Here is a 20,888-nt window from a genome sequence, read left to right as displayed (position 1 = left end):
GGATCCATGACGCTCAAATGCTCATGATGCTTTTCCCTAATTCAGAACTAATATGCAGGACAAACGCCAGCGGATGGATAAAACTGGTTACGAATGGGTAGCAGGTGAATTGGATAAAGAAAATGTCATAAGTGAGGACCACAACGAAATTGTATCCTATTAGGCGCATAGTGAGCTCCAAAAGTGTGAGCTTTTTCTGTGAACCGGGTTTTTGGGTTTGCACCCTTGTCTTATGTTCACCCGCAGTAGCTGTAATAATTTAAAATGTTCACCACCACAACTGAACAAATTTTGCGACGCACTGGCGTCATACGTAACGTTAAGGATCCACACATAGACTGTCTATTTTCACCAGCCTAAACTAACCATAAACACGGTTGAAAACCAGAGCTGTGTTGTTAATGTCTCTGACAAGCCATTACCAACAAAATATAAAGATTGGTGTTTTTAAGTTAGGAGACCGGATTATTTCGTTGGCTAATGTCCCTTTGAGAAGCAGTGTGTCAGTACTGTTAGAAAGACCACTTAGATTCCATGCCATATGATAAAAGGCGATGGAAAGTGATCTATTTTCGGTGTCCACAAAAGGCAACAAAAATATGTCGTACAGTTTCGAGTTTCACGATTATCCTCGCGCGGCAAGTTTTCAATCAAAAAGAAGGCTCCGGAAACACAGGTAAAAGACTGGCTTGTTTGCTTTCAAAGTTTTGACAGCACATGTAAATCTATTCAATAAAAAGTCGCCAAGTTATGTAGCGCTGGAGCGAACAGGTCAGCAGGCGTAATGAAAGACCACTGGATGGCAAATCTTGCCCCAGGCTCAAAGTATGGTTAGAAAATGGGGTTAACGCAACAATCTGTGTGCATTTTGTACGAATGTTAGCATAACCTCACTGCAAAAAACAACAAGATGGATCCGACTGTGTCCAGATGAAAACGCTATTGTCTAAGTCACTCCTCAAACGCAAAGCACGGAGATAACGAAAACCGCTTTCATATCCTCTTGGATAAAGTGGAGGAAGCCTCGCTAACTTGGACATTAATTTCCACTTCGGGACATAGATAACTGCTTTAAGTAATGCATCGTGTCTTTGGACATTTTTAGCCAATGGTCGCAGCATATTTCAGGTATTAACGGATTACGTGGTGTCATTACGTTGCAAGGGTAATAGGTTTAGCAAAAGCGAACGCATAGTACGAAGTTATATCCTCACTATGTGTTTGCTTGGTTGTGATCTGTATGATCAAACTTAGTTGTGATCTTTATCCATAACTCATGATTAAGTTCATTACTTTGGGGCTGACACAAAACAGTATGCATTATGTCTGTGTTTGACCTATTTTATGCCCTCAAATCACTTTGAACAACGTCAAAACACACACAAAAACGTGCGACGGGACTTTCAAAATGCTGTCCAGCCTCAGTGCATCGCACGGTGTAGTGCATACACGGGGCGGACAATCTACACACATTTTCATCGGTGTTCACGTTACGTACACTACACTAACAGGGAATATGTCCGATGGCCTTATATTATTATCAAGATGATGTACCCAGGCGTATTCGTTTTGCTGGGATCACAAAGAACAGATTCTTTCGAAGGGCGGGTGACACTGGATGATTTCGTGGTCCACGATGGACTCACCATGCGCTATGCTGGGACGACACACGAGAACGCAATACTGACCTTATTTTAAGCCCCTGAGCGCCAGTTGCAGTGCAAGCCAAGCAGCTCCCGGGGGATCGGCTGGAACGCGAACTGTTGCGCGTGGCCTGCTGTAAGAAATGTTATGACAACGCTCTCGGTATTCTAATTTAGTCCCACCAGCCGCGCAGAATAGTTTGCACAACCTGGATGAAGACATCATGTTAAGCTTACATTATATCAACATGGCACATGCAGCAAGTTGCAGTGTTTGCCATGTGCACTACACAACGGAACTCCTTGAGAATGCGACGACCTCAAGCCAAGTAGAGCTGCCGGGTAGGAGCAGGGATAAGGGAGGGTGATAGGGAGTGGTAGATGGGGGGGGGGGGTGGAGGAGGGTGCGAGAGGGAAGGGGAGGGGGAGGAGCGGCCGGTCAAGCTGAAGCGGGGCAGGGTGAGGTCGATCCAGGTCTTCGGGTCAGAACAAGACCAAAATACCGGACTTGTTCGACTGGATGCAGATACATCGTCAAACGATGGGGAAGGGGGGGGGGGGGAAGTCATCCTTCGTTGATAGCTGGATGGTCTCGCTGGTGGTTTCGCCGGTAGTAGCGTCGACCAAGGACAATTTGCGCGATTTTTGTACGCACGTTTCGTGGTGAGCCTGCTGGAACTCACTTCACCAGCGAGCTACTGGCTTTGGCTCTCCCTGCATTGTCCTATTCCGCTAATTTGCTGTCCAAGGGGTGCACTGCATGAGCAGGTAACCCTCTTTGTAGGTCACAGCATGCTCTAAAGCTAGCTAATGGCATGTATTTGCGCCATCGCTGTCACCTGGTCTTGCGTGATGGTTCCAATTATATTCAATCTGTTATTCCACTAGCCTCAAAATGGTTTCAATAAAAACAGCGCCATTCGATTGCAAACAATAACAACGCAATTGCTTGGGCGCAAAATGTCCCTGGCAATCGGCACGCCCTCAAACCCCAATCAACAACAGCGCACAACGCATCGCACAGTCCCTGTAAACAACAGCGCACAACGCATTACACAGCCCACGTAAGCAGCAGGGCACAGCACATCACACAGTCCATGTAAACAACAGCGCACAATGCACACGTAAATTTGTTACTGGGCGACAGTGTTCGGATACGTGAGTTCTGACACCCCTCTAACATGTCACTCGAAGGGTTCTGATAGATGTAAGTTGTCCACTGTGCTACAACTTCAAAAGCAAGTCCAGTGTCATCCAAGGCGGAAAAAAGACTTTGAGACATATGAATTGTCTCTTACATGCTTGCTTTTTTTCTGAAAAGGCTTCGACTTACGCATACGGCATACGAAGCCAGAATACAGCACATCTAGAAGTGACAGCAAAGTTATCGTCATATATCACTTGTACTGAATTAACACATCGAAGCTAAATTATCACAATGCATCTTGAACTAGACGAACTATGCTAGCGCCATATACATCTAAGCACTTAGCAAAAAAAAAACGGCATCCCAAATATGTCTCACTAGATTTGACCTGATAAAGAGTTGCTTGCATGAATTCCACAGCTTTTATGCCACGAATGTTGCATTTTGGAGACAGAAAAGTTCGATAACAAAGTAAATACAGCTCTCACCAAAGTTGTTCCTACTATCGCCGCTGACGAAACAGGCGGCTTCCAGCGGCGCACGTGAAACCTCGCGCCTCTCGTCACGTCATCTGACCTCGAAGCAAAAGGGTTCACTTAACTACACTGACGGCCGCGCAGCGAGGCGGCGCCACTTGCCAGTAGTCCTTGTCGCTGCACCATCTATCGTCCCTGTTTGGGTGCAATATATGGAGCACGCAACCACGCAACGCAGACGAAACCGTTGTGCACTCAACATCCAGAGTATCGTGCATCAAAGAGTCCCACGCCACATGCTTCCGTAACAGAACATCGCAGTCTTATAGAATCAACTGACGGAAGAATTGCGCACAGCCCGTAACTGGCAGTCGGCGCCCTTTCATTGCGAGCAGGAACGTTTCGGTGATGATGGTATCCATGCGTCGCTGATGGTATCCGTGTGACAGTTGGCTCACAACGAAGCGTTTCTAGCGTCCTGGTGTTTCAGGGAAGCCTGAAGCGATAGGAAAAACAAATTGGAGTCCGCTTGGGGCGATATTTTTCATATTTGGGTTCCAGAATACGGCTGAGCATTAGTTATGTTTCTGTCTTTACTTTGCTGCTCGTAATTTCGACTTTTGGTGCCTTTTCAATGATGAAGCTTATACTGATATCCCACTGAGTGAGTTCACCGCTGTGAGTAAAATGGACGTTTCGAAGCAAACAACCCTTTCCGAGTCGAATTTGGAAATCGCGCTGTGAATGTGACGGTGCATGTCGTATCATCACGCACACGCAAGAAAAACGCAAACGCAGCCGAAATGCTTCCCCGAGTGTCTATGTCAAGGTGCAAAAAGTCCATGACCGATCTAGCATAAACCTGGCCAGTTTAGGTGATCACCTGCAAGTTGACAACGCATCAAGGCTGCGCAAAAACTGTCATACTACATATAAGCACGCGCTCGGGAGGGGGTCAAATGAACCCCCTGAGGGTTTCTTCGGAATTATTTCCGAACGGTGCTATGTAGCCACACCAAATTTTGCCTAGTCATAGGCAATTTAAAAGCGGATCGTTTAGCATCAAAATTGGATGTACCTTGTAAGGTTGCTGACCTACGGCAGGTCAGTCAGGTCATGGACTCAGCGAAGTTAATTTCAAGGGGATTTTCCAATCTGATGGGACAACGGAGTATTAGACGAATGCAAAATATCCGAGACACTTCCTTACGCAACACCACGATTTAATGACCAAGTTCTGCTGGCCTAGGGTCAGGTTTAAGGGTGAGACCATGGTCTCAAGATCAACCTGTTTTTGTACTCTAGGGCTTGCTGTGTGAGGTAGTTTCTGGAGTTTATTTCGAACTTGTTGATGACGAACCTCATCAAACATGTTCCATGGACTTTTGTACGTCAAAATAGATCACTGACCTACAATTACCCAGGTCAGCATTTTGTTTTTAGGAACATACTACATAGCTTAATATTTGTTGATTATTCAGATGCCAAACTCAACGCAGTCTTCTATGAATGTGGTCACCATATGGTTCTAAAGGTCAAAAAGGGTCACTGGCCTTGAATGAGTATGTGACCTTTTGCTTAGAAGAGTTATCTAGGTTGAAGGAACTCATTGGAGACCAACTTGGAGTTTTACATTTTTTACCTCATTTCATTCGTAGGTCATAACCTAGGAGGCTCATTCTTTGACTTCAGTGAATTCACGTACAGGATAAGTATCTAGGTTCTGAGGACACTTTGGAGACCAGCTTGCATTTTGGCCATGTTTGGCCTTATTTGGCCTGAAAGTCATGACCTAGAACGCTTAAACTTTGGCCTAATTAAGTTCACATACATCCCAACATACCCTGTGAATTTGGTGTCTCTAGTTCTCTTAGTTCTTGAGATCTCAGAGGGGTCGAATTGACCACGACCCGAGCGAAGAGTATCCAACCGGCCACCCGGGGACGGGTTAGGTGCAGGCCGGGAAAACTGAAAGGGTACATGCCTTTAAAAGCACTTCAATATGCTCATGCCAAATCCTACCTCGCCCAAAGTTGCGCTGCCCAGCTGTTCGACGTGGGTCATCTAAGCTTATTTGTTCACCTTTTCAGTGTTATTTCCTCGCGTCGGGTAAGAAACTGCATGATGATGGTGACTTGAACACAGACTGGGAAATTCTTCTGAAATTCGAGCTATGAAAATATGACAGCACATGTTATGAAAGACCTGAGAGCATTTACAGATTAGCGTAACATATGACGGTGTTGAAATGGATAAGCGAGATGAGCCCTTTTCCTAACATTGCTAGACTGGGACCTTCATTGAGCCCAATCGGAAAGGCACAAACCCGGGATAAACAAAAGGGAATGGCATTGGCACCGGTAGTGAACTCTTCGGCGCTCAGCTGGACTGTTTGGCGGCGTACGAGGTAAAATGCCCTCGGGCAAAAGTCCACCCTGATTTGGTGCCGGTTTTGGTGCCGAACGAGGACCGAATCGTTAAAGTATATGTTGCGTCCCAACGAACCACTGTTTTGAATGACAGCACCCATCTTTAAAGTGTCATACTCAACAGCATCACTTTAACTCATGTCTCTTGTTTTTGTCACATTCGTTTCGCTTATGAGATCAGAAAGACATTTGTTGGCGTTCGCCTTGGACTTTGGCGCCGTGAGAATCCATAATTTGATCGTCGAATCGTCAACCTTTGTGCTAGCATTAAACACGAAATTATTTCTCGCTTCGGGTAAAGAATTAGTTGGCATTAACGTGCATTAATTATATCAAATTATTCAAACAATACTTCATTTTTTCATTCATCAAATTATTCAAACAATATATCGGTTCCAAAGAGCGTACGGATAACCACAAATTCTGCAATTATTCTAGATACTCTGAACTATTACGACGCATTCAAATGCTCTCATATTCTTGTAGCACAGCTTTTTCCGTTTTTGAGTTTCAAGTTTTGCGTGAAGACCAGTGACGATCATACAACTTTCACTTGCTCCTTCAAAGCATCTTCCGTTTTAGGTTTCGGTTCCAAAGAGCGTACGGATAACCACGAATTTTTCAATAAGTAAAAGAAGAGCTTGGCATCGTATCAGTTCAGGGCGGTTACATTCATTTTCTGGTGAAAGTAGGCCAGAAATTGATACTTTCCATCTTATAAATGAAATACGTCCAGTCTGGGCGCCATTACAGCCGGTTCTTCTCGTCCTCGCACGGCACCATTAATGTGGGCCAAGGCGCCATTTTGCTATGCTATGCTGATTATCCACTCACAGCGCCGTCAGAGGGCTGTATTTGGCGCTGTATGTGGAAAACATCCGAAGGTGTGCTCTTAGAGGAAATAAGTGCATTTAAAACAGCACACGGACACCCATGGAAATTAAGCGTTAAAAAATGGACACAAAAACATGTTAATACGGGCAGATCAGTATTTTGATTGTCAAAATGTGCCAAAAATAGATGTTTGCATTTCCAGAAACGTGTTAAGTCCGATATGAGCGCCATTGCGGAGAGTTACTCCATGCGTCTTTCAAGCCATTACGTAGTCTTAGGCGCCATCTTGTCGACCGCACACTTTCAGCGCATTCAGAAAACCTTAATTTGGTATTGCATCAGGAAAAACCCCGAATGCTGCTTCCATGCATTATTTTGGAACATTTCCGGCTCAGATGCTCTTTCCAAGTTATTCTCTTTGGGCATTCCGGACTTACACCTTCTTTCGGATTTATTCATTTTAGACATTTTAACTACCGCAATAGTTTATGTGTTCTAGATTATTCTAATAAGACTCGCCTTTCCATAGAAGTACGAGTGCAGCACCGTTTTAACTGTCTCGACCTTGAATAAGGTCACTCTCGCGCCCAGAGGCCATTACACCTCTTCAATAGCATAGCCAAAATTTGGCCCAGGAGGGGAAGAATCGGTTCGCAGGGCGGTCATCCAGTCAAGAGTCTCCTTATGACTTTGTCGCCCTGTTTTTTGGCAAGAATGTTTTTCCGAGAGTCTTGACATCCGAACAACTTCTTCTAAGGCCCAGTAGTCTTAATACGCGCTCGGGCTGGGCGTCAAATTGACCCCCCGAAGGCTTTTCCAGAATGGGTTCCGAACGGTGAGGTGTAGATGCGCCAAACTTTGCATAGTTGAAGACAATTAACCAGCGGATCGTTTGGTATACCAATTTAAATGTACCTTGTAAGGCTGCTGACCTATGGCAGGTCAAAATCAGGCCATGGTTTCGGCGGAGTCAGTTTCTCGGGAATCGTCCAGTCTGATGCAACAGCAGAGTGTTAGACGAAGCCATACATCTCTGAGATACTTTCTTAGGCAACATAAATATTGAATGAACAAATTACGTTGAATTAAGGTCAGGTATGAAGGTCGGTGCAAGGTCAAAACCAGCCTGTACTATTACTCTAGGGCTTGCTGAAAGGAAAAGCTTCTGGTGCTCATCTTGAATTTATTGATGGCAGGAACCGTATTATCTTTCATGGACTTGTTAGAGGTCAAAATAGACCATTGACCCAAAATGACCCAGTATAACATTTTGCTTTTAGAAACATACTGCCTAGCGCAATCTTTGTCGCTTATGCGGATGTAAAACTCAGAACAGTGTGGCATGATTTTGGTCATCATGGTTTTCAAAAAGTCAAACAAGGTCACTTACCTGAAATGGGCATGTGACCTTTTGCTTAGAAACAGCTATCTAGGCTCTGGGGGGACTTTGGAGACCAACCTAAAGTTTTACATTGTCTGACATTATTTGACCGGAAGATCATAAACTAGGAACCTCCAACTTTGCTATAAGTGAGTTCACGTAGAGGTCAACATATCCTGTAAATTGTGTGTCTCTAGCTCTCTTAGCTTCCGAGATCTCATGGGGGATCAATTTGACCGCCCCCCCCCCCCCCACCCCCCACACCCGGGCGAAGGGTATCTAGCCGGCCACCCGGGCGCGTGTTAAGACAAATTTCGGTGGAACCAATATTTAATAGAAACAGGGTCATGACTTGTCTACCCGGAGAATTGTTTTGCCTCAGGATCCTATTTTGATCGCTGGGGGCCGTTTTTATATTTTAAAGCCCGGTGGGCGTCTGAAATGGTCAAAATTTAGCCGAGGGGACCCGCGACCTCCAGAAAGGGGAAGAAAAAGGCACGGGTCCACCCTCATCCCCCTCCCCACACTCCATATGGTGTCTTTTCAAGTTTAGAGCACAAAAATCACTTGACGGCCCATCCGGAATCAAAACGAGCGTGGGCAGCACTGGAATATGGATGGTTGCTGGAGCCATTCAAAAGTAGGGATGGTAAAATATGGGTGGTCACAGGGAGCCCAGTCTCATGGACGTGACCATTAAAGACATCGGACCCTCTCTGGAAGACTTTCAGGCTGTGCACCTGCCCTGACCATGGAAAACTCGATGCATTCTCTTTGCTGGTTTGCCTATCTGTCACATATCTGCGAAGCGATGGCAAAGGGTCTTTAGACCATCTGAAAATGATTGCATTGGAACAAATCCCATTGCAAGAAGAATGATCTGCCCTGTCTCAGAACACGTTGAACCACGTTGCCACATACAGCGCCAAAGCTAGGTGCCGAAACTTTCAGGGCCCTTTAAATTGACTTTACAGCGCCATTGCACCGTGTGTGGAATTTCCAGTTTCGGTAGATGTCCATCTACGGCGCCAAAAAGCGCCAAACTCACCAGGTTTCTTGGTATGGGACTTTCTTCTTCGAAGCGGCTTGCAGACCCTAGTGGTACTTATATCGCAAATGAGTCGGCATGATGGTAATTCTGCATATGTGTCTCACAAAATCCATACATATGGTTTGCAAGACAACACCGCCTTCATTAAAAAAACTCGAATAGCCGGTGCCAATATCACCGTCTGGTAGCAAAAACCCAGTTCGTGTAATTTCTTATCACTCTGTTGATCTCTTTTGGCGCCCGATGATGAAATCCCCTTTGCAGATCGCGAAACCATCGTTTATCGTCGGGTTGCAGCCTGCAACTGTGGCTCCGGCAGCGACGCAAAAGCCACACTCGATCATCAAACCGACAAGTGCCCCCGTTGCGACGCTGCATTTCTGCACGTGAGTGTATAAACGGCTGCCGGTCGGACGAGGCCACGTGCCGTCTCTCGCCCGGCCGGGCCGTCCCTGTGGTGGCGGGGCGTGATGACCAGGCGCCGGTGACGTCATGCGTCGCCGGCCCGGGGCAGCCCCTCTACTGCCAGAACGTCCGGCTGAGCGTCTGTGTTTAACAGCAGCGGCAGAAGGCGATTCGCTGTGGGCGCGATAGCACGTCTCATGGTACATTCCATGCACTATGACGTTTTATTTTGATCTCGCAAGTGTCCGGCCAGCTCTATTATTTCTTCTCGGAGAATACGATGTGCACCCATGCTCCGCTTTGGCAAGTTCCAGTCACATATGGCTAACCAAACACTGATCCAGACGAACAATCAGACATCTCCGAACTAAGCACGGCGCCTGCTCCCAACCTTTTAAGCTGTACGCAAAACAGCATTGCCAGTAATTGCGGCGAGAAATATCCATTAATCTAAAGTCAGTACCGTAACCTAGTCTGGCCTAGTATAACCTAGTGTTCACTAAGACCGTGGCTTGGCTTGGCTTTCTTTTGTTTGACGTTAAAAGGATCGGAATGAAAATATTTTGAAATAAGTCAGTTCCATTACGACACACCGTGTTAGGCATGCTTGTTACACACCGAAATGTGTTTTTATATACCATTCGAGTAAAGTACGTCTGCTTGTCGTCTCTTCGGTAGGCCCCCGTACGCATGTCAATCGATGTGACGTATAAAAGCACAAATTTAACATGGTGCCTGTGCGCACGTGAAAACGTGCCATTGAGAGTTTGGTGGCGGTGGGGTCAGCGAGTGGCGTGCTACGCGTGTTGGAAATTGCGTGTTTCCCATTGGTTTAGCATAGGGGGGGGGGGGGGGCGCAAAAAACACCCTGCTCAAAACCGACAAGCCGACGGTTCAAACCGCGGCCGCATCTGGACAACCGCGGGTCGGAGCGACGCCACACCAACACCCCTCGACAGAGAATTGAGCAGGGAATCGCACGACGTCGACAGTGATGGTAAAAACAGATTTTTCCCCGTTTTTTGACCTGTTGCCACATATTAGGCCATATATCGACCAGTCAGAGCCAGTGGAAGCGTTAATCCAGCTTCGAAGCGTCGAGCCATGCACCGTCTGCAATTTATCACGGTCAACACGAGGACTGTGCAATGCACGTTTCCGCCGGCAATCGGCGTGCAAGCCGGCCATTCCGGGATTTCGCGAAACGGGACTGTTAGCGAAACTACGGGCAGGGTCGCGTCGAAATTCACGTCACCGCATGCGCAGATTCAGTGTCTGTAATTAGCACTCATTTTTAATAATTAGGTTCATCTATCCGTTTAAACATCAAGTTTTCCTACAGGGCTACAACTTCGTTTTTTTCGCGACGTCGAGATGGCCACCGATCGACAGCCTGGTCGCCGCCGCCGAGTAGTTCAAACAAAGCGCGGAAAATGCACGTGCTTATTCCTCTGCCAGTCATTCACCTGGTGCTGGCGGAAGAGTTCAAATCGCCACGCTGTGATCGTCGACGGTCAGAGGTATTTCATGTATCTTCCGTTCATTCATTCGGTGGCGGGCGGAAGAGTCGAGGGATGCTGTGGATTAGGGGGCTGCTTTGCAGATGGAGGACGGCGCTATGGGCAGTATCTGGATTAGGGGCTGCCTGCCAGATGGAGGACGGCGCATGGGCAGGATCTGGATTAGGGGCTGCCTGCAGATGGTGAACGACTCATGAGCAGGATCTGGATTACAAGCTGCCCATAGATGGAGAACGGACCAGGAAAAGGGGCAGGAGGAGAAGCCGCACCGCAACCTAAAGAGCGGATCAGCAGGAGGAGCAAGAGGAAGAGGAGCCCCACAGATAGTGAACCGACCGTCTAAAACATAGAGCAAGAGTAGGTCTAGGAGGAAGAGCTAGCGGGTCTGCTTTTCCGTGTGTTCTGACGCAGCGAGAGATAGTAGTGCCAAAGATAGTGTAGCGGTGTCAGAGGAGCAGTGCGCGCAGCTCAAAATAATCGTAACAGTACGACGTCCGAAAAATGAAAAAAAATATTAACAGTAGCCCAGCGAAGCGAGCGGGCCTCACTTGTACTTATCTATGGTCAACCTATGGCTGCACAGGCGATCAGAGTGACTAGCCGCGAGTGAAAAGGTGATGTGCTCTCAGTGTTCTGAAGTAAAAAACCAGGTTTAGGAAGCTTTTTTGGCAACGTTGCAAGCTCACTAGCACTCAAATGTAGACTAATTCTTACGCAAATAGGATAAGGCACCAATCAAAAGGGAAGTATAGGGCTTAGACACAATGGAAACTCAGTCAGGCATATTCAGCATATAAGCATGTGGCTGGAGACGGCGCCCGAATACGACTGACACGCAGGCTTGGTCACTTGTGTTGGCAACGAAAAGTGTTGCAGTCTTACCTGTTTCCAACTTGCTAGCGCGGCACCCTCCTGTCCCGGGCTGACAACGTTGTTGATGCATGTAATGGATGTAGCACAGTGCGCGGTTGAGCGGCGTCTGAATTAAGAAACGTGTTGGGAGTTTTCTCCTCGTGTTAAAGAAACTAGGATGTCAAAGGCTATGAAGCTATAGTTGCTTACCAATGCGCTCCCCATGCATCTGTCCTTTTTGCAATACACAAGAAATTAAGAACTTAGAGGCAAAACAAAGTTATCGTTTTCTAGGCATCTCGTTAAAGCCACACGCAGTGTATTTAAAAGCATCACATCTTAGAATAAAATCGGTTGCTTTGACATTTGAAGAATGACGGACATTCTTTGCATTTGTGCAACTAGCAGCTGTTTACGCTGATGGCGTCACTCAAAAGTAGTCATTCGAGAATTGAAACGGATGTACTTGTGAAACGATAAGGATCTCTGGCTATTACTATCATAACTTATCTGATGCAAGATAATTCAGTGCAGAAACATATTCATATATTCATTCTCCTCTATACATGAGTGGTCATGCAGGCGAAATTTTTGGTAGCTCAGAGACGGAATAACGAAAACGTTATTTCGATATAACGTAAAAAGAAAGCTATAGCTTGTGGCTCGGGACAACAACTGCTCAATAATAGGTCAAAATATATCTCATCTTTACTTTTGTACGGGATATGGGCCACCAGATGCATTCATACAATGCGTTCTTCAAAAGGCTCTACACAATAGGTCGGCGATCATTGTCCTGATTGAGTCCTATCACTACAAGGGTAGATTTCCAGTATCAAATGACCATAAATGCAATATTTCTACTCCGGAAGAACATAATGATACCTTTCCTTTTTCTAGAAGGCTTTGTGGTGGGAAGCATACCGAAGAGGTGCCCTTCCCCCCCCCCCCCCCCCCCCCCCCCCCCCCCCCATCAAGAAACTAGTCACATTCACATAATCGTTGATGATGAGTCCTGTACATTAAAGACTGGTCGCCAACATCTCATACAAATAGATTCACCACTTTTCCTTCTGGATGATCCCGTGCTTTCAAGTAGTTGAGCTCAAAAACGGATAAAGGGTCTGTACTTCCCTAAATATTAGTCCTAACGTGTTCTCTCAAAAGATGATGGCAGAAAAAATTCCCTTTTATTCTGTTTCGTTTTGAGCATCTCGCAGGTGTTCATTGTCAACTGAAACGAATAGGGCGCATAGACTCCCTGACATTGATTATGTTTCTCCCATGTCTTTCGAACAGTTTACACTTGGTTTCGTAAACCACGTTCTTTCGCGTGCAAACCCCCTGAAACCCAGGCATGCATATATGACACCTATCCCACCCCGGGGTCTTACGCTTCGAGATAAGACATTGAAGTAGGGACTTCTTCAGCTCCTTGATGTTCTACGCTGTCCGTACGCGCAGTTTTGATTTTCTAAAGATGCATCAAATTCTCCAAAGAGAGTGCTCATCGATGTCAAGTAGTGTTCAGCCTCTTTATTACCCAGTTCAGCCTTTACGATAAAGCACGCAGAAAAGGGGTCCGCATTTGGATACACTAGTAATGGTAGAAGAGAGGAACAACCGTACAACGTTAGAAACGGGGGCCCTGATTAGTCCCACCAACTCTGGTATAATTCTGCACTAGGAATCTGCGCATCCGACTTTCGCTTGGCACCATATGTTCGAAACATGCTCCATAGGGTCGAAACAACTTACCAAGCAGTGAAAAAGACGGAAGGATCAAAACCAAAATACGGACTTTGCTGTTGGGCAATGGATACTCTCCAGGACCTTAATGTTGAATGTTGGAAGGGGTCAAACCATTTGGAGCACGTAGGAGGATGGGTGGTACGAAATAGGAGCACGCCCTGCCAACTAAAAGATACTTAACACTCACATAGATGAACACTTGCCTTTGAAAATCGAGCATATCGTTAGGAAATTCAACCTGCGCGTAGGCATAGCTCGGAAGAACAAGAAGCTAAAAAGGTCTAAGGTGAAATATCCTATTTCCGGGCCCACTGCCCGATGGGCAATACATGTCATTTATTGAAGTCTGGATTTCAAGAGGTTTGCACGAAAAACAGCGGGGTTTACGAATGAACACGCCCCCGGGTGACCGGTCGGATACACTTCGCTCGGGTGGGTTGAGGGTCAATTTGACCCCCCCGAGATTTCATAAACTAAGGGAGCTAGAGACACCAAATTCCTCAGGGGTGTGCTAACCTCTACGTGAGCTCACTTAGGTCGAAGTTTGAAGTTTCTATGTTATGACCTCTAGATCACAAGGTTAAACAAAGTAAAATTCCAGGTTGGTCTCCAAAGGGTCCCTAGAGCCTAGCTAACTGTACTAAGCAAAAGCTCACATTGCTCATTTGAGATCCTTCGCCTTCTTTGACCTTTTGAAAACCATGGCGACCAAAATCATACATGACTGCTTTGAGTTTTGCATTTGGATAAGCGACAAAGTTCACGCTAGGCAGTATTCAAACCGAAGGAAAATGATGACCTGGGTCATTTAAGGTCAGCGACCTATTCTGACCTTTGAGGAAGGCCATGGAAGGTGGATAATGCGGTTTCTACTATCAATACATTCGAAATGAGCACCAGAAACTACCCCGTACAGCGAGCCGTACAGTAATAAAAACTGGTTGTTTTTTACCTTGGTCTGACCTTCCTATCTGATCCTAAGTGGATTTCATTTGTTAAATGAATTATTGCATATCGTGAGAAAGCATCTCAGAGACTAATGGCTTCATTTAACACTCCGTTATTGGATCAGGTTAAACGATTCCCTAGAAAATTACCTTCGATGAAACCATGACCTGACTTTGACCTGCCATAGATCAACGACCTTACAAGCTTCATCTAAATGTTCGACGCCAGACAATCCGCTATTCAGTTTTCTACTAACGGTCAATCCGCTATTCAGTTGTATACTAGCAGTCAATCCGCTATTCAGTTGTCTACTAACAGTCGATCCGCTATTCAGTTGTCTACTAACAGTCAATCCGCTATTCAGTTCACGGGTAAAAATCCTCACGTTGTTCTGCCGTCAATTGAGGCTTTCTAGGAGTATTTTCTTCAGGGTGCAGGTACTGATGACTTCCCTCGCACTTTCAAACGCTCGTATGCAATTCGTCCATCGATTTGAGCCTCTGCCAATCCGGGCCAGTCGCACCATACGACCGCATACCCGATCATCACCAGAGCTTATGTGAGATTAGCTCGGACGACATCATCCCGTTGATTTTTTGTGTTTATTCGCGCTAGATAATACCGTACCATTAGCATCATTCCATTCCAATGATCTATAAAAATCATGTGCAGCAATTAATGGCTTAACTCCGCGGTGGAAGAACGGGCAAATTAGATCCGTTAAGGTGGCCTGACCTTAACCCAGAATGACCTTCACCCGACCTAACCCTTGTCCTAGCATTAGTTTACTTTTGCCTTTGTCCACAGGTCTATGCACAAATGCACATGCACAGGATGTTTCTTTGATTTGATGTCCAAAATTGTTAACATAAATAGCGGAGTGCGAATTTGCCCAGGGCTGGTTAAAAGACATCTGTGATTAGCTATCTGTTCTAGTATTTGTGCAAGAAACATGAGTTCGGGGCTCACATGTACAAAAAAGTTGTGAGATTGGAGATTACTTCGCAAACAGCAAACATCAAGGTTCGAAACGTCTTATAATCCATGCATAAAGGGAGTGTTCCACACTGTCATGGGGGTTTCTAAATGAAATAAACATCTTGAAGGTTTTTTGATGCAGTGCACGGCTCTTCGCTTATCAAGGCTTCAACTCATCTAGTTTCTAAGCTACACGTTCGCGAAGATGTATCGACCATTTCAGAAAGACCGTTTTTTAATGTTTAGCCCAGGCACTCATGAGGGCATACATAAAATCATTCAAATCTTGACATTCCAAGCTATGCAGCGGTCAAGATCAAGAAAATATGATTATTGTCGAGTCGTTCACATCTCGCCTTCGTGAGCACGATTTCCAGCCATCACAACCGTCCATTAGCTCTCAGTCAAGGTCATTGCAAGTTACGATGGCGTCATCATGCCATGACATAGTAAGGAGAATGTTTGCTAAATGAGAAACTGTGCTGTCTAGAGCAGCTATTTCCACTTAAAAGCAATCAGCCTGTTACAACTGACCTTATTTGATCGTATATCACAGCTTGCTTTAAACACACGCTCGGGTGGAGGTCAAATTTACTCCCGCCCCACAAGGGTTTTCCAAAATGTCTTCCGAACGGCAGGGCTTGCGTCCCACCAAATTTTGTACAGCTGTGCAAGGTTTAATAGCGCATGTGACTGCCATCAAACATTCATATGTACCTTGTAAGGTCGCTGATCTATGGCAGGTCCCAATCAAGCCATGACTTTCAACGAAGGCAATTTCTCGGGAATCGTCCAGTCTGGTCCAACAACGGAGTAGGGTTAGACGAAACACCACACTCTCTGAAATACTTTCTGAGACAACGCAACAATCGAATGAATAAATTATATTGGCCTAAGGTTGGTTATGAATGTTCAGACCAAGGTCAAATCAGCCTGCCTTGTTACTATAGGGCTTGCTGTATGAGGTAGTCTCTGATGCTCATTTCGAATTTATTGACAACGGGAGCCGCATTATACAACTTTGATAGACTTCTTTAAGTCGGAATAAACCACTGACCAAGAATGACCCACGTCAACACATTCTTTTTAGGAACATACTACCAAGCGTATTCTATGTCATTTGTCCAAATGCAAGATTCAAAGTGGCCTTGTAAGATTTTGGTCAACATGACCTTCAAAAGGTCAAACGAGGTCACCGACTTTAGATAAGCACGTGATATTTTGCTTATATCAGTAATCCAGGCTCCCGCCGAAGACCAACCTGCAACTTGACCTTGTTTGTTCTTATTAGACAATAAGGTCATGACCTGAGGACCTCAAACTTTAACCTAAGTGAGTTCACGTACCATTCAACACACCCTGTGAATTTGGTGTCTCAACTCTCTTAGTTCCTGAGATCTCAGGGCGGTCAAATTGACCCCCATCCGAGCGAAGGGTATTCAATGGCCACTCGGGCGCGTGTTAATATTTTCAACTGTGCAACATTCCACTGGAATGCACGGAACCGGTGAAATTGAAAGCCAGCGTAATTTATACAGTTGTAACTAAGCCAAAATGCACGATGCTGCCTTAAATCGTTTTCAATTACTGTAGACATGCTGCCCGAGCAGTTACATGCTCCCAAAGGTGCATTTGTGAATGCTTGATAAACGATCACCAACTGGTACAGCACCAAGTCAGAGGTAAAGCCAGACTAAGATTAGCCAGCTTGTGTCCAAGCTACGGTACTGAAGTGCAAATACGAACAACTTTAGCGGAGTAACAGTACGCGCTATCTGCTGCTACGCACACACGCACGCAGTTCGTACATGCACGCGCAAAGATGGAAGAGAAAGATGGCTCAGGAAGGCGCTGGTTAGCCTAACAAGGCGACATAATTTGTGCAGGATTCTCTCGAGTCACCCAAGGTGGGCTTCGACTGCCTCTGACCGAACTCATCCTATCACCCGTGGTTGGAGCAGAAGCCAGGCGCTGTAACGAAATGAGCATAACGATGGACCTGCAGCTCATGATCCTGAATACCTGGGACTGAGAGACTTCCTTGTTTATGTCGAATGTAAGACATGCAAATCATTTCCTGGCTCGATGGCAGTTCAAACATTGATCCTGCACACGGTGCCGATGGTTTACACTTCCGTAGCGATTTACAAACGTGGTCACGCATTGCGACGGGTCAAAATGTGCCATACATCGGTCACCACTGCTCTAAATCATGGGAATCCGGGACACACCAATGTAAATCATCCGAGTTCTCAAAAAGGTTGCGATGGAATACAAGCCTAGCTGAGGTCTGATAAAGGCTGGACCTTCCAAGTGAATCATCAACACGAGCTCACCATCGCTGACCTCTCGACGTGACGCCAACGGTTGTAAACACAGCTGCTCATGCTCGGGTTCGGCACGCTCGTGACGCAGTCCAGTTTCCAACGGCTCTCTGGGCCTCCGTCACATGTTTATGTTTGGAAATACCAGGCATCGGAGTACCTGCTTACTAGATGTTTACGCTCTGAAGACGACACCAGCCACGACAAACCAAGCATGCTGGCTCACATGTCAAGATGAAAGGTCTGCTGCCCTGGAACGGCCCAAGCTATGTGTTTATGTCTGCCTAGTCGTGGGAAGCCCACCAGTGTCAGAATCGTACACGGTACAACTGTAAACAAAGCGGTCTGCGGAAACCCAGACTGTCTGAGCTGTGGAAGTTAACAAACTGTCGGTATATAAGGAGAGCTGGCGGTGCAGAGGGCAGAGTTAGACAGCAGCAACGGCAGCGGCGGTCAAGATGCGGCTCCTCGTGTACTCTCTGCTGGTGTGCAGTGTTCTGTGCGCAGACGGCACCGGAGCCCACGACATCCCGTTGAAGAGCAGCATCGGTACAGAGCCGGAGAACGGCTATGGCACGCCCGGCATCCTGCAGAGGATGGAGGAGCGTCTGATCCAGATGGCGGCGCGGCTGGAGACGCTCACACACACGGTGGACACGCAGCTGGCGCAGCTGGACAACAGCGTGCTGCAGCTGTACAGGGAGGTGGGCAGCAGTCGGCTGACAGAGACCCTGGCCGAGCTCAGGCAAGCCGCGCTTGCAGCGAAGGCGCCCGCCGCTACCGCCGCCGCCAGCCCGCCCGACCTCGCGGACACCATCAGCCAGGAGATCCGCCAGTCGGAGCAGCAGCTGCAGGCGCAGCTCAACGACACGCAGCAGCGGCTGGTCACTCTGCTGGAGGAGGCGCGTCCCGTCGCCGTAGCGACCGGCAGCGGCGCCACCACCGTCATCGTGGAGCGGTGCAGCTTCCGGGACCAGTTCCAGACCGTTGATGAGTGGCGTCCGGCCGACTGTGCCGCCGTCCAGCAGCGACACCAGCACAGCGGCGTCTACACCATCTTCCCACCCGTATGCGGCAACGGCGGCGGCATCCGCGTCTTCTGCGACATGGAGACGGACGGCGGCGGCTGGACGGTGCTCATGAGGCGCGCGGACGTTGCCGACCACCAGGACTTCAACATGGGTTGGCAGAGCTACAAGTGGGGCTTCGGCAACCTCAGCAGCGAGTTCTGGCTGGGCAACGAGTACATGAGCCTGCTGACCAGCATGGATCAGATGCAGTTACGTGTGGATCTGAAGGCTTGGGACAACGCCTCCACCTTCTCCACTTATACTCCCTTCTCCATCGGCACTGAACAGCAGAAGTACGCAATCAAAATTGGTAAGTATGAAGGAAACACTGGGGATTCCCTGACATATTGTAACAACTGCAAGTTCTCAACGAAGGATCAGGACAACGATAGCTGGAGTAAGCACTGTGCAGTGGTGTACAAGAGTGCGTGGTGGCACAAGTCATGCATGTATGTAACTCTGACAGGGCAGTACGCCAAAGGTGCCATCAAAACGGCTTGGCACGGAGTTACCTGGAAACACTGGAAGGGAGAAAGGTACTCGTTGAAGCATGTTGAACTGAAAATGCGCCCCGTTAATTACATGACTTGGTGTCACAAACTGGCGCAAGAAGGTGCAAGGGAATGATGATGATGTCATGATGAATGATTTAATGATGATTGATTTGAATGAATGCTGAGTTGAATTGAATTGAATTGGATGAATAAATGATTTAAGCCATGCTATCATGCGTTTATCGCTATCATGTCATTGGCATTACTATGATTCCCTTTTGCTTGGTTGTTTGTCGTCTCACATCTTGTAAAAATACAGGGCGAAGTGTGGACATGATGTCTGTACAAATGACTAGGTGCCGGTGTAAATAACGACTTGGTATGCCCATTTTGCAGAACAATATGTATCACGCCTTAGTGAGTTAAGAGTCACAGTGCATCAACTGTGAGATGCCAATTGCTTTCAAGTCTCTGTGTGCGAGGTTAAGTCCATGGCTCTGTTTACAATCTGCACAATTCAGTGCGTGATGTCATTGGGGTTACTTCGTCGGCGGCTCGCAACAGGCAAAGTCAAGGCAGCCAAGAACTGATGGAGCATCCAGTCTGCGAATGTTTAATATGCGGGACCGTCACGAGCGGTTCAGTGTGCGGGATGGTCACGCAGTCTGCGTTGCTGTCACGAGCGGTTCAGTCTGCGGGATGGTCACGCAGTCTGCGTTGCTGTCACGAGCGGTTCAGTCTGCGGGATGGTCACGCAGTCTGCGGGGCTGTCACGAGCGGTTCAGTCTGCGGGATGGTCACGCAGTCTGCGGGGCTGTCAAGAGCGGTTCAGTCTGCGGGATGGTCACGCAGTCTGCGGGGCTGTCACGAGCGGTTCAGTCTGCGGGGTTGTCACGAGCGGTTCAGTCTGTGGGGCTGTCACGAGCGGTTCAGTCTGCGGGGTTGTCACGAGCGGTTCAGTCTGTGGGGCTGTCACGAGCGGTTCAGTCTGCGGGGTTGTCACGCAGTCCGCGCTACTGTCACGAGCGGTTCAGTCTGCGGTGCTGTCACGAGCGGCTGAATGAGTCGCAGAAACCGAGTTGTCGCCTCAGAACGTGCGTCCGTTGTGCAGGCGTGATTGGCCGTCTCACCACCTGCCAACGTCCGTGACCCTCAGCCGACTATGGCCGGTCCCACAGACCTGTCATGGGATCGTTATGAGGCGCACTGTCCGGCAAGAAGGCGAGGAGACTCCAGAGACGATGTCGGAAGACCCGGGTGATTCACTCTCTTCTAGCAGCAGCAGACCCAGGCGTCGCACTCCCCTCCTCCTGCAGCGGCAGATCTAGACTCAAAGAACAGCCTGCAACCAGCCTAGACACCGCACTTCAGACGCACATGATTCCGGTGTTTATCTCCAGATGCGGTGGACGCCGCTTCCGCACTCCCCCCCCCCCCCCCCCCCCCAGCAGCTTTAGATCTGCCACTGGATCAGCCTAGCCCAATGGTATTCATCGCTGGTAGGAATCTTTAGATGCCTAGGAGAACATTTGGTGGTCAACACCGCACCAACCCGCCCCAGCAGCTCAACACTTCACTTGGCGA

General features: G+C 47.5%; 1 protein-coding gene across 1 annotated transcript; it reads left to right on the top strand.

Annotated features, from left to right (window-relative positions):
• Window positions 1-18,198: 18,198 nt before the first annotated feature.
• LOC119112182 (ryncolin-1-like) lies at window positions 18,199-20,453 on the top strand. Its single transcript, XM_037236294.1, has 3 exons — window positions 18,199-18,594; window positions 18,769-19,120; window positions 20,416-20,453. The coding sequence occupies exons 1-3, from the start codon at window positions 18,199-18,201 to the stop codon at window positions 20,451-20,453; spliced, it is 786 nt and encodes a 261-aa protein (XP_037092189.1).
• The last annotated feature ends 435 nt before the right edge of the window (window positions 20,454-20,888 follow it).

The sequence above is a fragment of the Pollicipes pollicipes genome, unplaced genomic scaffold, assembly GCF_011947565.3.
Source record: "Pollicipes pollicipes isolate AB1234 unplaced genomic scaffold, Ppol_2.1 Scaffold_1600;HRSCAF=1878_pilon_pilon_pilon, whole genome shotgun sequence".
Lineage (NCBI taxonomy): Eukaryota > Metazoa > Arthropoda > Thecostraca > Pollicipedomorpha > Pollicipedidae > Pollicipes > Pollicipes pollicipes.
The sequence above is the reverse complement of the archived record's forward strand: the minus strand, read 5'-3'. Positions and strand labels throughout refer to the sequence as shown.

What these genes read in the sequence shown, in the direction of transcription:
- LOC119112182 (XM_037236294.1), top strand. Translation starts at nt 18,199, where the DNA reads ATGCGGCTCCTCGTGTACTCTCTGCTGGTGTGCAGTGTTCTGTGCGCA. An exon ending in AGTCGGAGCAGCAGCTGCAG is followed by an intron (nt 18,595 to 18,768) that starts GCGCAGCTCAAC and finishes GCCGTCCAGCAG; the next exon opens with CGACACCAGCACAGCGGCGT. An exon ending in GAAGTACGCAATCAAAATTG is followed by an intron (nt 19,121 to 20,415) that starts GTAAGTATGAAG and finishes TCCGTTGTGCAG; the next exon opens with GCGTGATTGGCCGTCTCACC.